Genomic DNA, 17,117 nt, shown 5'->3' on the forward strand with positions numbered 1-17,117 from the left:
GGACCTCTTTGTCCCTTGGCACTGTTTCTAGCTTTGGCCCTGATGAGGGTTGAATATTGAATTGATGAATAATAATTTTGGGGCTAATGTCCCTCCTTCCCTTCTTGGTCCATCTGATATGATCAATGTGGAACCTAGTACAGACATCTCTACTGAAGGATTGAATCTTCCCAAGTGCTTGTGGCATAAGTATGAGGATTTTTTTTATTGCAAACCTCTTTTTTGAGAAACCATCAATGCCTTACAGACTAATTGAATTCTGTTGAGGCACCGGGAGCATCTTAGGGGCCGTTTCCTGATGGTTCGGTACCTTTCGTGAAGACGAAGAATTGTGGGGCTTTCTGTCCCAACTTAGAGCCGGAGCAGGTTCTACGTTGCAGCAATCCTTCCAAGACCGGTATTCTCTCAAAGGAGGGGATGGAGATGCAAGGTGTTCGAAGGGGGGGGGAGATTCCAAAGCTTCTCTTGATGAATCTGGCCTCCATATAGATTCTTCTCCTTTGCGTCTAGGTAGGATGCGCAAAAGGATTGATGATGAGTCCAAAAGCTCTCTCAACTCTGAGTTTCGGGGTGTGTTTGGTTGCGTAAATTTGTGGGAGGTTGTAATGATTCTGGATGGTTATCCACAAAGTTCATATGTGAATTCGTTATTCTGGAAAATAAACTGTTTGGTTATCATGATTTGATGACGTGAATCTTTCTGAAAAACTATTTGGTTACCCTGAGTCTGTCAGTTGGATTCATCCTGGATGTATCTGAAAAACTGTTTGGTTACCGCGAGTCTGTTAGTTGATAAAATATAAGTTTTTGAAGGGTTTTTTACAATTACCATCCCAAAATCTTTACTATCTATTATTATCCCCCCCAAAAACTTTCAAACAACTGTTACCCTCTTCTGTTGCATACTAATAACTAACTGACCCCCACCGTTACATTTCTGTAACGGAGAGGGTTAGTCGTGACAGTGTGCCATTGTCACGGATTTTTTAGGACCAAAATACCCTTTTGGGGTTCTGGGGTGGTAATTGTAATAAAAAATAAAAAAAAATAAAAAAAAAACCCATCACCGTCCCTTCTCCTCCTTTTTCTTCTTCCTCCTCCGCATAAAACCAGTTTCACTGGATCAAATTCTTTCTAGAACAACCTTTACAGAAATCAAATAACAAAAATATGGAAAGAGAAATCTCTCTCCCTCTCCCTCTCCCTTAAATGATGAGATTTCGTTTAATTTCTTTTAACTCTCATGAAAAAGTAGACCTACCTACCAAATCCCATTCAGCATTGAGCATCTCTTTTCTGATCCTATCTTGTAACTACTCGTCTTCCTCACTAAGTCGGTCAAATGCCCACGAAAGGGTTCGACTCAATTGGTACTCAAGAGTTTCTTCCTCATATAAATCCTCTCGTTCCTTTGTTCCAGTACTCCTTTCCATAAATCCTCTCTCTCTCTAATTAAAAGGGCACAAAACACATAAAAGAAGCAGCAGCAGAACACATAGAAGAGAGATAGACAGATGGGTCGTTCTCCTTGCTGTGAGAAAGCCCACACCAACAAAGGTGCATGGACCAAAGAAGAAGATCAGCGCCTCATCAACTACAACAGAGCCCATGGTGAGGGCTGCTGGAGATCTCTCCCCAGAGCCGCAGGTAACCCATTTAGGATTAACCTAACCCAAATCAGCCAAGCTAGAGAACACCCATGTCGTTACTTCCTCTCTAACTCTCTTTCTCTCCATTTATGTGTGTGTTTCAGGTTTGCTGCGTTGTGGAAAGAGTTGCAGATTAAGATGGATAAATTACCTGAGGCCTGATCTCAAAAGAGGCAATTTTACTGAAGAAGAAGACGAGCTCATCATCAAACTCCATAGTTTACTTGGAAACAAGTAATCCCCCTTCTCTTTCCTTCTCATCAATTCTTTTCGATTACACATTTAATTGAGAATCTGAAAGCACTTCCAGTATGAACTCATTTGGGACTTTTTTCAAATATTTAGATGGTCTCTAATTGCTGGTAGATTACCCGGAAGAACGGACAATGAAATCAAGAACTATTGGAATACCCACATCAGGGTACTCCAGACGCCACTTATAGTGGGTGAGAATTTAATTGGGTTTTTCAAATGGGCCTGAAAAAAACCTGAATTTTCTATCGGTCCAAGGTTTTTGATTTTGGTTTGATGGCAGCCACATTTTGGGGTTGGGGTTGGGGTTGCAGAGGAGGAAGAGGAGGAAGAAGAAGAAGGAGGAGGAGGAGGAGGAGGAGAAGGGACGGTGATGGGTTTTTTTTATTTTTTTTACAATTACCACCCCAAATGGGTATTTTGGTCTTAAAAAATCCGTGACAACGGCAAACTGTCACGACTAACCCTCTCCGTTACGAAAATGTAACTGTGGGGGTTAGTTTGTTATTAGTATACAATAGAGGGAGGTAACAGTTATTTGAAAGTTTTTTGGGGGGGGGGGGTAATAGTAGATAATAAAGATTTTGGGGTGGTAATTGTAAAAAACCCATTTTTTAATTAAATTTTAGGATTTTATATTCAATAATAGTTTGTAATTAAATATTAGTTTTTTATGTTAAATCTTAGTTTTTTTAATTAAATATTAGTTTTTTATTTAATTAAATATTGGTTTTTTATTTAATTGATTATTAGTGTTTTATTTAAAAAATATAAGCATAATATTTAATTGAAAAATGGTATTTTATTTAATAAAATATAAGATTTTATTTTGTTAACTATTAGTGTTTTATTTAATTAAATATTAGTGTTTTATTTTTAATAAAATATTAATTATTAAAAATGTTGCTTATAGGTTGAATCATGACATGTTAATGTACTATGGATCAGGTGGTCCATATGTGAGTTCACCTCTTAAGGTGAACTTAGAAATGAAGCAAATTTTTACCAAAAAAGAAAAAAGAAAAAGCAATGAAGCAACTTTAATACAAAAAGTGGAATCAGGTGGTTCTCTTAATTTTGTGGAATTGCCCAATCAAACAGTTTTAATAACTGAGAATCATGATTCCACGAAATTACCATCTGTGGATTTACGCAACCTAAAATACCCCAAACTTTTTATCAATTCTCTCTCTTTATCTGCTCTCTGCATGTTAATATTGTTAGGGTTATACCTAACACTTTTTCACTGCAGTCTTTGTGGAGGAATCCATGGCAAGTGGCCCTTGGTAGCTGATCTATGTGTATGATCCCCCTCAAGCATCCCTCAGAGTATCTTGTTGGGATTCCCTTCTTTTGTTTTTCTGTTTGTACAGTGGCTTGTTTCCATTATAGGAGACTACAATGAGGTTCTTGACCAATATGACAAGTTGGGAGGGTTACCCCTCTCTGATGGATCCCCTGGAGCCCAAGGTCTCAGAAAATTAATTTCTAGCTTATGCTTAGAGGAAATTAGAGTCTTGGGCTCTCCCTGCACTTGGTCTAATAGATTGAAACACCTTCTTCTGATCAAAGAATGTCTTGATTGGTGTTTTGTGTCGCATTCCCAGCTTCAGATGTGACCTTTTGCCTTTCTTGAAAAACTCTTTTCTGCGGGATCTGCCCATAATCCCTTAGCTCTTCACACTGGAGCCAGACTTGCTTCTTTTAAGAAACTCTTTAATTTTCACTCTGCTTGGATGTTCCATCCTTCCTTTAAACAATTTATGGTTGACAGGTGATTAGCAATTGGGAACTATAATCTTATAGTTAAACTGGCAGCCTTTAGTAGGGTCCTTCAAGTTTGGAATTGTAATGTGTTTGGCCATATGATATAGGTGCAATTGCAATTGTTTAAATCTTCCATCGAGATTGAAGATTCTCCCAACTCTATTAATTCGGTGTCTCCTTATAATGAGTATGTTAAAATTCTTAGTTGGGTTCTTGCTGTGGAGGAAGCTTTCTGGTTTCAAAAGTCTAGACACCATTATATCATGGATGGAAACCGGAATACTAGGTATTGTCATGTTGTTGCTACACATAATCTCCATAGTTGTAAGTTTGAATTTATTTTGGATGAAAATGGCAATAAACCTGTATTAGCTCCAGACAAAGATAGAAATTTTGCAAAAAATTTTTGGGAAATCTATTTGACCTACAACCCCTTGATCCCTAGTTTTGTTGAACATTTATTTTCTCCGATAGTTTCTCATGTCGAAAACTTTACGTCATGCACAATAGCATCAAAAGATGAGATTAGGAATGTTGTTTTTAGTATTGGGGCATTCAAGGCCTCTAGGTGTGATAGATTTCAGGCTTGTTTTTACCATTAGTATTGCAATTGATAAGTCACCAGATGATGAGCCAATCAAGGAGCGACATGTAGCAGACCCGAGGGCTAAACAAAAGGAACTGGTCGGACCAGGCCTTGCCTCGACAGGCGCAGAGTCGGACGGGATTGGTGGGGACGACTCGTGTAGGGTCGACTGACACCAAATTATTAAAGGCCGAGTGTTGTACACTCGAACGACGTAGTTAGGCCCAGGGTCAGCCGCCATTAACTCAGGGAGGATCCGAGTGCTTCACACTCGGCTTCGCACTCGGACGATGGGTCATCACCTAGTTGAGTCATAAAGGGTCGGTCAAGACCAGATCATGAAGGGTCTGAGTGCTTTGCACTTGGCTTCACACTCGGACGATGGGTCATCAGCTAGCAGGCTTGGCCACTAAGATGAGCCATCTAAGGTCGGACTAAAGGGCGAGCCCGATACACTCGGAACGCCCAAGGTCGAAGGGTCGGCTTAGGCTAGGGGTCGTCTTGGACCAGGGTCGGCTTGGACTACAAGGTCGGACGTCTCCACCAAGCCATACACCGAAGTGATAACGATAACCCGAACGAATCACGGGGCTATGTAAGCCCATCCCTATGTTCATGGGATACGCTGAGTCAGCCGAATCTGGCCGTTATCCATCAACGGAACCGTATCACACTCAAATAAGGACTCTTACCAAGTGAAGAGTCCTCTTCCAAATGTAACCCCGACAAGAGATCTCCTACCAAAATCAGAGTCCTTCCATACGAGGACTCTCCCCGTAACCGCCCAGAATAGCTCTATAAATACCCAGGTATGAAGCTTAAACGCCATCTCACTTTTTGCGAAATAGAACTGCTGCTAAAATAGAGACCTAACTTAGACATCGGAGAGTTCTCGGCCAGAGCCACACCGGCTCTCCTTTGCTCACTCGATTTTTTGCAGGTTCATTCTAGGTGGACCCAACCGAAAGTTTCCCAACGCAACAAGAATATTGTTATTTTGGAGGTTGTACAATTTGTGCATGATTTTTTCTCTTCTGAAATTCTCCCTTTTGGTGCTAACTTCACACTGTTAAATTTATTCCTAAAAATACTAAGGCGGTTCATATTGATGAATTTTGTCCCATTAGCTTGTATAATGTGTCCTATAAAATAATTGCAAAAATTCTTGTAAATATATTAAGACCCATTTTGAATCATTACATCTCCCCTTTTCAAAAGGCATTATTCCCTAGGCAACAAATTAATAACAATATTTATTATTGCCTAAGAGGTTTTTTTTTTTTTTTTTTTTTTTTAAAAAAAATAAACTTTTTGTCACATAAACAAGGTAAGAAAGGTTTTTTGGCCCTTAAGTTGGACATATCAAAAGTTTACAATAGGATTGAATGGGGTTTAATAAGAGGGGAGTGTTTGAATTTCTAGGTTTTGTTTCAAAATGGTGTGATCTAGTGGAGCATTTAATAAGATGGAAATTAGTTTGGTTCCTTCTGTTTATGAAAGTTATTTATAACAAAAACTATTTCTATAAATTGATTATTTCATGGTTATTTTTATAAATTATTTCTGAAAGAAATATTTAATAGAAACTATTTCAGAAAAACAAATTTTTTGACTTCATTATAAGCTGTTTTTTTTTTTTTTTTTTTTGCTATTCTTAAACCAAAATTTACCCTAATTATTTTTTTGGGGTAAAATTTACCCTAATTTTGAAGGGTACTATATAACAAAGGGAGTACATCTTTTGGTCCTATAAAGAGATATTTTAGTGCTTCATAATGCTAAAAGAAGACATTATAATATACCATAAATAAGGACCTTAAGCTATGTTTGGCTGCATTTTAGCTACTTATATAAGGAATCTTGGTATTTTTGTTTTGAATAATATTATGAGCATGCTAATATGTATTTATTATATTATATTGAGAGCATAACCTAATTAAGAACATTATAAATCATGCACACTCACAATATTATTGTTTTGTCTTGTATTACAAAATTGCCATTTAAGGAATTTGTTTGCCACATATCCCATCATTTAAATCCCATAAAGACATTCTAGGCAATCTTATAAATATAAAAAGACAATTAAAACTTGCAATTTCTGTACAGAATGGACATGATGCCCATAGGTAATGGCCATTTTTGTGCAAGTAAGTTGGGATATGATAGGATAGTATTGTTGAACATGAAGACAACTAATGCCTATAAGTAGGCTTGTCTAAGGAGCTGCATTCTAGTCTTATCGTTTGGTTTTAGAATACAATGAATTACAGCTGATGTCCACATGTAGTTTGTAATTGAAAATAATTTCTATGATTTTTTAGTATAAAAGAAAATAAATCAATGCAACTTGTAACCCTAGCCTATAAGCAAGTTGTAGTGAGCTTGATTTGTCATTATATATTAACATTGGTTAAATTTTAGTATTATTAAAATTTTTAATTTATCATGATTTTATTTATAATATAGATCTTATGGAATTATAATAAATGACTAGTCTAATCTCCCTATGTTAGCAAGAGATAGATCTTCTAATTGGAATGAAAATAATCTATCTCAATTAGAATACATGGATCTTGAGAGAACAGACTATTTAAGATTTTGATAGGGAGTTTTGGCTCCATAAAGTATGATTGAAATAAAGGTATAAGGTCTCAAATGATAGAAGTGAAAAGCATTCAAACTGAACTGAAATCTTCAAGGATTGATTTTTCGGATACCCTTCTTGTGGGCTATGTCTTCCTCTATCTGCCTAAGGAGTTTGCTCTCTTTAAGTTATCACATATGTCACAATACTAACAATGGTCAATTCCCCCCCCCCCCCCCTTAAGAAAAAAATATATAAAAAAAAAACAATGGTCAATTGGTAGCTTTACAGCCAAATGTGAATTAGAAGAGGAAAGATTGAAGATAGAAAAGGAAGAAAATAAATTAGTTATCACACAGGAAGAAGGTCATCAAGCCAAGCTTCACGTACAATAGAAGGACAATTATGCAATGCCTATTAAGAATCAAGGTATGAATACTACACTCTATTGTCTTTTCTGTAGAGTGAAAGTAAATGTGGTAATTGATTGTATAAAGTTTGGAGGAAGGAGTGACTCAAACTTTAGTCACTTTGAATCAAATCCTTTCAATTCTCATTATAGTACTTGATGGTTTAGTTTGGTTTATTAATCCATGTCTCCATTTCATGCAGAACTTCCAAGAGACGAAGCCACTGACACTAAGTAAGCAACATATCTATTCAGCTAAAGAGATGCAATCTCAAGTCAAGACATTAGGAGTCTACAAATTTTTAATATTTTCTACATTTATTTGGAATTTGACAAAACTTTAATGTTCCATTATTGGATAAAACCTTGTCATGATACCTAAGTTTGCATATTTTAGATTTGATTTTGTTTTGGTGGTATATTATATTCATTACTGGAAACAATATTGATATGAGTTCTGATATTTAGTTAATGGTTTATGTGGTGCAGTTAAATCTACATTTTTTTTTTTGGTAAGCATTTAAATCTACATTTGAATGCAGTATTATTGTCTAATTTCGTCAGTATTGGAAACAAATGATATACTATAAGTAAGAAATCTTCTAACTTTTTGCATTATATTAAGTTATATCCATGATTAAAGAATTAAGATGTATGTAAACGGTAGAGTCCTTTAACCTATGGACTTCACTAACTCTAGGACTTGTGTGATTTATATTGATAAACATATCAGCTAAGTCCAAAGTAGTATCAAGTGTAGTGTCAAGTCTTAATAAATCATATTCATAAAATTTGTGAACTGTTCTTCATACCATATCTGAACGATGAGAGATATTTCTTCTTTCTTATAAATGATCATATTAGGTATGTGTATTTCTGTCTCTTAGTTTATAAAGATGAAGCACTTGATGTTTTTAAGAACTATAAAATGAGAGCAGCGAAACAAACTGATAGAGTAATTTATGTAATATGTTTAGATAGAGAAGGAGAATATTATGTTAGATTCACAAATCTGTTCAAGACCACGTCTATTTGCTTAATTGCTATTAAAGAAAGGTACTATCCATCAAATAACATGCCAGGATCTCCAGATCAAGGCGTTGCTGTGAAAAGAATGAGACATTCTTAGACATGGTAATGAGTATGATTAGTAACTCTAGTTTTCCTTGTCCTTGTAAAATGAAACCTTAATGACATTTGGGTATGTATGTATAAAAACAAGGTTCCATCTAGGGCTGTAACTAAAGCATCATTTTTTGAGTTTTGGATGGGATGAAAATCCAGTTTACACCTTGATGTCTGAGGATGTCCTATTAAAGCAAAGATGACTAGTCATAGGAGAGGATTTTGAACCTTAATATTATCAATGAATTTTCATTGAATATTGAAAAAGGTTATAGAGTTACAAACTTATTAATTAAACATTTACTTACAAAGGTTGAGTCATACACTGCTGATTTTCTAGTGGATGCCACCAACAGTGGGAGTCAGAGGACTAGAAATATAAAGTTCAAAGAACTTGACATTTCATTAGAAAGTTCCACATCAAGTGGTGAAAGACTCACAATTTTGGATTTACCCAATTATCTAGTTGTATAATTGAGATTAAGGAAGAAATTCTCATAAGGTTATAACACAGGAAGAATAGGTTATTGGTAAATCAAGTGTTCATCATAAAGAAAATGTGGATGAACAACCAAAGTTCTGAAAATGTAATGGAATAAGGAAATCTATAATTTCTTCAGATCATCAGCATGTATACCTATGGGAAAGTGAATTTGATTTTGGAATTAATGTTGAATCCTTTATCATTTTCACATGCTATGGGCTGTAAGTTTCCTATCTTAGGGCATAATGTCGTGGAGGATAAGATGAAAGTAAAGGCAAAGATTTAATACAGACCATCATAGCTTTGGTGGCTCATTATGATTTAGAGTAACACCAAAATATTTGAAGAAGTATACATGAAACAAACTGGGAATTTTCCATTATACAATGAACATGATTTCACACACACAAAAGACATACACACACACACACACACACACACACATATATATATATACTTGTAAATATGCACGTGTGACCATATGTAGATCCAAAAGAGATTTTTTATAGCGGAGGGTTGGGTGTTGGTCTCTTCTTGCTGAAGTTTGGTGTTGTGAAAGTATAAAATTTGCAGCATTGTTACTTGTAATTTCCCAATTAATCAAGAGGAATTAAAGACTTAGTAAATTGTTTCAAAACAGTGTAAATAGCAATTTGCTTGAAACAAGTAGCAGAACTTGTTCAACCCAAAAATCAGACATTGTTCTAATAGTTTCATGATCATGTAAACCATATATTAAAGCTAATCCTTCTCTATTTTAATTTTATTGGTTTTGTTGTCTGCATATTCTACCAAATCAATGATCTTGTTCTTTCCCGCATCTTCTTTTTTTTATTTTTTCAGTAACAATTCTTCTTGATATTCTACTTTCATTGTTTCTGCTATCCATTTTGAAGTAGAAATAATAAACCTTGGACACGCAAGAATGTAATTTATATTTGTGCTGCAAAACAGAAAATAAACATTAAATTAAAGTAATTTAAATATTAAGTGTATTATCCGGAGAAATCAGGTTTACTTTGTGCGGAGCGCAGGAATGGTTGGATTTGTATGATGGGTTTTATGATTTATATCTCAATCCTCAATAGCAAGTACAGATGCATCAGTTACAGAATATCTTGTAAGGATTCTCTACATTTTTTCCTTTCTTTCTTCCCGATTGTTCAGTTTATGTTAGGGCTTAGAGAGAACACTGCTAATTATAAGCAGTTTTCACCTCTCCATCTTGTGAATGGTTTCTTCTACCTTTTTACTTTCTTTGTTCCTGATGCTCATCTTCTCTAATCGTCTGTCCATTCAAATAGAGTGTTCAGTTTTTCTTCTGTAATTGATTCTCTCTTATTATTATATTATATTATATTTTTTAAATGTTTCAGAAGTACATCACATTGTTAGATTCTTGAATACAATCACAAGTAAGCCAATTCTCAGAGCAAGGGCGTCGGAATTATAAAGATGACGCAACTTTGCATTGAAGGTTGGCGATATCGATTAGAAATTAACGATTCTCCGTGCCTTTCAAATCTCTATTGGTTTTGATTATGACCTCGAACAAATTGCTACATTCAATTATTTCCTACATTTTTATCCTTCGGTAACTTTGTGTTTCCTTATCCACCTTCAATGCTTGTTTCAAATTTTTTTTTTTTTAATATTATGATTAAGGTGTTTCTTGCTTAATGAAGCGAGCGACAGATACAGATACAGAACACCATCCATTCTTTAATTGATGCTTCGCTCATTAAAGTCGTCTGCACAATCTGAAATGTTCCACCCCCAGATGGCTTAGAGAGAAAAAAAAGTGGAAACCATTAACAAAGCAGAAAAATGGATTCAAAACCGGAATCATGGTGAAAAAGACTGTGACTCCTTTTCTGGTTGAGGGTGCCTCTGAAAAGTTGCCTACAGCATTTGGTTACAAAATATAGTAGCAAAATACATTTATAGTCAACAAATAGAGCATTTGACCGGAAAATTCTATCCTTCACGAATAACTTGGTAAGAATTAAGTTTATTTTACTTACAAATTTCTGCCCATGGATAATGTTTGTAACTGAGTTCAACTACAATTCTCTAGCCTCCTTACCAGAATACCATATTAAAAGCTTCAAAAAAAAGTAAGACATGCTTAAACAAAATATTGCTGCATAACCAAGGGAACAAGCCATGAAACGAAGAGTTGTCATGCCAAAAGGTTTTAAATAATACAGTAATAGGTTTAAGTATATAAACACTGCCAACAAAATAGCAACAAAAGTTAGTCCATCGGGTTACATTCCGGCTCTAACCATCTCTTTGAAAGTACTTAAAGCATCCTTCCCAATACCCTGCATTCCGTAATCCATGATCATTGTGTTCCAAGAGATCAAATCTCTACCTCTAATCCAATCAAACACAAAACGCCCCTCTTTAAGACTCCCACACTTCGTGTACATATTAACCAGTCCATTTCCTACCAAAATGTTTTTATCCATCAGGGCTCTAATGACATGGCTATGGATTTCCCTTCCAAGATGTAGTGCTCCTACCTCTGCACACACTGATAAAGTACTGGCAACTGTGACTGAATTGGGCTTCACATTAACATACTGCATTTGATGAAAGAATTTCATTGACTCATCACTTCATCAGCCCATCCCGTGGAAGAACCCACCAATCAACGCACCCCAAGTTACCACATCAGGTCTCATCAACCGGTCTTTTATATTCTCCAACTGTGGAAAAAGCTTAGAAGCCTGATAAAAAAACCCAGCTTCACCAAAGGAGGAAATTAATGCATTCCAACTCACCAAGTAAGATTTTTATCTCCAAAAATTACATCTTTGCAGCCTCAGTATATTCATGCTTACCATAGAAACAGATAAGGCTGTTCTTCACAAACACATAGCTTTCAAAACCACCCCTAATGACAAATCCATGGACTTCCTTACCCTTATTGGGTATTTGGGTGCAACAAAATCTACACAAACAGACAAAACAACAGCAACTGCTTCTGTAGTAGCACCATTGACTCTCATTCTCATATCACCAAATAGCCCTAAAACTTCCTCATGCCTCCTACATTGAGCATGTGTCGACAATAGCGACGTCCATGTCACAAGATTAGGCTCCAACACCACCTGTCCCATCACATTCCAAATATCTCAACAGTACCATCACAATCATAATCCAGAAAAAAATCTGAAACCATAGTATTCCAAGAAGTACAACTCTTGTGAGGCATCCTATCAAACAATTACAGTGCAAAGCCCATCTGCCCAATCTTTGCACACATCCCAATCAATTCATTTACAACATGAAGATGAAACTGGAAACCCAACAGAACAACATGAGCATGCATGATCTTGCACAATTTAGAGCTCCCCAAGGAAGCACAAGCTCTCACAACTAAGGGTAAAATAAACCCATCTGGTGAAATTCCCATATGACACATTTGGAGGTAAAGTTTGAGGGACTCCTCGGAGTGCCAATGGGAGATTTGGTCTGTTTGGTTTAACAAAGTTCTATATACTGCTGAAGGAAAGCAAACGGATCCATATACTTTAATCTCAGAATCACTACGTGAATGTCAAAATGCTGCATTTAAAGCAGTATATTAGACAACACTACTACATTATATATGCACGTCAGCATCTAAGAAATTCAGAGAATAAACTATAAGTTTGAACAAATTAAAACTTGAGTAATGGAGGATATTTCAAAGCATGACATGACATGACAAATTGAAACTTGTAGCCATAATCTAAATAAAAGAAGTACATGTCTATAAATAAAGCTAAGGTATGACACCAAAGATAGCTGTTCCACTTTCAAAATTGAGAAAAGATTAACACCTAACAAGAAATAATATCTTAAAGATAATTTCGTCCACTAAGCTAAAATGCCAGGCATATCCTGTGAAGGGGGAGTTATGGATAATTCATAATACATGGTGGCATAACTGTGAATGATATAAGCATTCCTCCACTACCTGTGAATATTTGGACAGGGAGAAGAGGTCGAATACAAAAATCTTTAAATTGCCTCGACTCTGATTGCTGTCTTGAGACCTGTTGCAGTAAACAGAATATTGAGCTAAAAGGAAACAACAGACTATATCTACAAATCAGGATGTAGACTGATTACACAGAATATAAGGGCCAAAAAGAAAAGGTTACCCTACTTCAATTACGGAAGCAAGTAAATAGCATGAAAACATTTTCTAACACAATCAAAGTATTTGTGGCGTTAGTTCTCAGTTCAGGAAAAACTCCATGTGCATTAAGAAATCAAATTTCAATACACTAAATTCCTAAATAGGTTCCAATCCCTCTCTTTGTTCTTGTGTTCCTCCTTTTTATGCAACAAGTACACCTCAATTTCCAATTCTTTTGATTCTTTAGTTTTCAAGATTCTGCCATGTTTTTCTATTCCATCCGTGTCTGCCAAAACCAACAGGTATGTTTTCTGTAAAGCCTACACAAATTCCAAAACAGGTGTCTATGTGAAATCAAAATAACGAAGAGAATGCAAGCAGAGGTGTGAAGAACTAACCAGAAATCAAAACTGGAAAAGAGGTGTGAAGAACTAACCACAAATTGAAGGTTTTGGATACAGGAAAAGAGAAAATAAGAGAAAAATAAAAAAATAATAGAAGCATTTGACATGGAGTCCACAATTCAGTTGAATCATCAGAAGAAGATTGCAAAACTAAACACAATAAACCTATAGTTCATGGAGCTAACCCTTCATTTGCACTACTCTGAGAGGCAAAGCGACCTCCTCTGAAGCCGTAACCTGAAGGAAAGACCAAGCCATGGCTGCACAAAACAATCAAAAGGTCTACTCAGTTTACAAAAAATCACAAAGTATTAAGGAATTAGTCACAGAGATAAAGAAGAAGAAGAATAAGTTTCGATGAGGATTGATGATGAATAGAGAAAAGAGAGAGGTTCGTTTTGTTTGAGCCGTGAGAGGACTGTAATTGGGACATTGGAGAGGGAGAGGGAAATAGAAGGTCACACGATTAGATACTTTTCGTTAGAGAATTTTTTTTTTTTTTTTTTTTTTGGTAAGAATGGGATTCGAGCGAATTACTGTCGTACAAAACGGTTTTAAGAAATAAGTAAAAAAAAAAACCAAAAAAAACTAAGGGTACCAATTTTAATAAAGAATACAATAACAAAAAACAGGAGAAAGAATGAACAGAAGATGGAATTATAGATAAGAATGAAGGGTAGAATAGATAACTGAAAGATTTGCCACAACGTGCTTTTATATAATAGTATGATAGTATGATATATATATATATATATATATATATATATATGATACATGTATAGAATGAAACATGATTCCACACAATAATGGCAAAGATTTGATCACATAATTACTTCTTGTGGGATTTTTAAGAATCATGCAGATCTACACTAAGTTTGAAATCATTATTTTGATCCTCACATTGATGGTATACCGTTGGTAAGTAGTGATATAAGTTTAATTTGAAAATTTGATATCATAAAATTCATTGAGACAAGTCAAATAAAACACATGATTGTCTCGTAAAGAAAATGTTAATCAAAATTTGGATTCATTCAGATGACGGATTCAGAACTAAATGCAACATCTATATATTAATGTTACAGACATTGTCTGAAATATTGTCCAATGTATGATTTGGAGTTATAAGGATGCTAGTGTATACCACTTATGGTTGTTATGGGCAATTCAATGTAAACTTAGGTTTATATCATACCTGACATTACCTTAACTGTGGGAGCTAACATACTATAAGGATTCAGAAATACCACATTAGATTAGAGCGTAAAAAGTACAAAAATACCATAAGGAGACCAAAGATCACACTATTGGAGTGTAGATCATTTAGAGTTGATCAGCTACTCATCTAGATTACGTTAAATGTGGTAACACAAGACCTAATTCGGATTATGTCTTCTGCATGCTATTGTAGCAGTAACTTGATAAAGCATTAAGCAACTAGAAAGGGTTTTTTCAAATGTAGAAGCAGAAAGAGTAGCATGTTATGAGGTTGTCTCTCATATGTAGTTTATGGCAACGTGTCACAGATCTTAAGAAGATACCTTTAATTGAAAAGACTATTTAAATATGTTGTGACTATGAACTTCTTAGATCGAAGAGTAGCAATTAGTCAGAATGGCACAAGAGAGATAATTGTAAGCCATTCACTAAATGTTTTATACCTAAAGTGTTCATAGACCATATGGGTCATATCAGATTATAAAGATCATTTAAGTGCAAACGATTATGTTAAACTGTGTTGTGTATACATTTATGTTTCACAAGATCATTTTTATGACTTGTAATTCACAGTTTAAGATTCCAAAAATTAAGAAAACTCTCTGTAATTACTTATGTATTTGTGTACACTTTAAGTTACGTAATAACAGATGTCCATTAGCACATAGGAAAATTTTATTGGACCTAGAGTTGACCATTTGGTTAATTCATAAAGGCACATCTACCACATTAAGGTTTGATTTAAGAAGGACAACATGAAAGAAAGTATTCATTGTATGGATATGTACCGCCATGATTCGTGGATGGAAGATCTCATTTCAAACATGATGACACTCATTAGGTAAAAGTGTAGCATGGACATGCATTTATTGAACTTATACCTTAAACTTGGCACGTGGCAAAATTAGTCAAGTGAGACAATGTAAGGCTGAGGTGGCAAATACTGCCACATCAGCATCAGGTTAGTGTTAGATGTTTGACTCAAGGATAACTCCCTTGATGGGAGATAGTTATCCAAGAACTACTAAAGGGGATGGGTCCCTAGTCTCACTCTGACGGACAACTCTGCCTTATTATCAAGGGTGAGTATTGAGAGACAGAGTAGAGATGAGAAGACCTACTTTTAGTTGTCTCCCTTAAGTGTTTATGAATTCATTTGATTGCTGCTGCAACCACTTTGCCGGAAAACACAAAGATTGATTGGACTGAGATGGCAAGCCTCGATCCCAATGGTACTGAAGGTATGTTCTGCATTTTCCACCTCTTTGGTTTCGCCATCAAACTTCTCAAGAAAAAAATAAGATCACATCATTTGACAACCTATACTACATTATAATCAGAACCTCAAAAATGTTGTGAGCACTAGACAAGAGTAGTTCATTTTCATTAACAAAGCTTGTAACCATATGTATTGCTTCCAGCCTTCGACCACTTAGTTAGTACGTAGGGTGCCATTACCTGAAAATGAAGAGCTGAAATTGCATTTTTAGTTGCTCTCCAAAGACAAATCCATATAGTAGCCATACCCCAATTCAATAATCATATTGCATTAGCATTTTCAATTTGTCATGAACTACTTATTGTAGGCAATTAGGGACTAATCAAGCCCACAAATGACATTTGAGATCTTGATCGACATCATTCAGTTCTGGTGTGGAAGAAGGCAAGGCTCCCAGTCCCAAATGATTGAGTATGTATTTCTTCTCCAGTCCATCTAAGACCATTCTTTGTACAACTTCCAAAGCTGAACCCAAGTCCGAAGAGGTGTCTGGTGCAGAGTAATTCCTACCCAAACAATTTTTGTATTGGGAAAAACAAATTATTTCCCACTTGTGTATGCAAACTAATGGAGAAATACAATGATAATCAAATATTTACAAAATAATAGCACAAGAGTAAACACATTCTATATTCTTCTTTCTTATTCTCTCCACTTCCACTCGAGAAACCAGTCAAGAGAAAGAGATCACCAACCATGTACATATTGAAAATATGTCCATCAAACTTGATTTTTATAATATTTAAATTAATTTATCATACATGATAATTGACGGGCTATAGTTGTCCTTAAGTTTTCACCTAAAATAGTTTTGGATTAGGGATAGGACTAGACATCCTATTTATATGGTCGTTACACTGTGTGTTATTTGGAATGATGATTTTAAGGCACAAAAGTATGGGTATGCATACAGTGTGTGTGAAAATTGGAGGTTCAGATCTAAATCAGGGGCAGATTTTGTATTGGGGTCTGGGTCTTAAATATTGCAAAAAGTCGCCACCTAGATTAGGGTCTAGAACCCATATATATTAGCCCCAATTCTAAACTATTTGAGTTCATTCTGAACTGATCCAACTAAGGGTTAGGTTCGTGTCAGGTTATGGTCTGAGAAAGGTATTAGGCACCTCAGCCCATCCAATTAAACCAAACTTCAAACTATAGATATGCTAACTATATAGCTCTTCAACCAAAACATCATGAAAATAAGAAAAAGAAGCAAGGA

General features: G+C 35.4%; 1 protein-coding gene and 1 non-coding gene across 2 annotated transcripts; both read left to right on the forward strand.

Moving 5' to 3' along the window:
- Positions 1–1,442: 1,442 nt before the first annotated feature.
- On the forward strand, positions 1,443–2,130 carry LOC122650867 (myb-related protein 308-like). Its single transcript, XM_043844238.1, has 3 exons — positions 1,443–1,647; positions 1,754–1,883; positions 1,995–2,130. The coding sequence occupies exons 1-3, from the start codon at positions 1,515–1,517 to the stop codon at positions 2,128–2,130; spliced, it is 399 nt and encodes a 132-aa protein (XP_043700173.1). The 5' UTR covers positions 1,443–1,514.
- Positions 2,131–10,289: 8,159 nt separating this feature from the next.
- On the forward strand, positions 10,290–10,425 carry LOC122653307. The gene has a single exon (XR_006331742.1). It is a non-coding gene; the product is annotated as a small nucleolar RNA snoR86 (small nucleolar RNA).
- Positions 10,426–17,117: the final 6,692 nt, after the last annotated feature.

This window comes from Telopea speciosissima, chromosome 2 (genome assembly GCF_018873765.1).
Source record: "Telopea speciosissima isolate NSW1024214 ecotype Mountain lineage chromosome 2, Tspe_v1, whole genome shotgun sequence".
NCBI lineage: Eukaryota > Viridiplantae > Streptophyta > Magnoliopsida > Proteales > Proteaceae > Telopea > Telopea speciosissima.

What these genes read in the sequence shown, in the direction of transcription:
- LOC122650867 (XM_043844238.1), top strand. Translation starts at nt 1,515, where the DNA reads ATGGGTCGTTCTCCTTGCTGTGAGAAAGCCCACACCAACAAAGGTGCA. An exon ending in ATCTCTCCCCAGAGCCGCAG is followed by an intron (nt 1,648 to 1,753) that starts GTAACCCATTTA and finishes TGTGTGTTTCAG; the next exon opens with GTTTGCTGCGTTGTGGAAAG. An exon ending in CATAGTTTACTTGGAAACAA is followed by an intron (nt 1,884 to 1,994) that starts GTAATCCCCCTT and finishes TCAAATATTTAG; the next exon opens with ATGGTCTCTAATTGCTGGTA.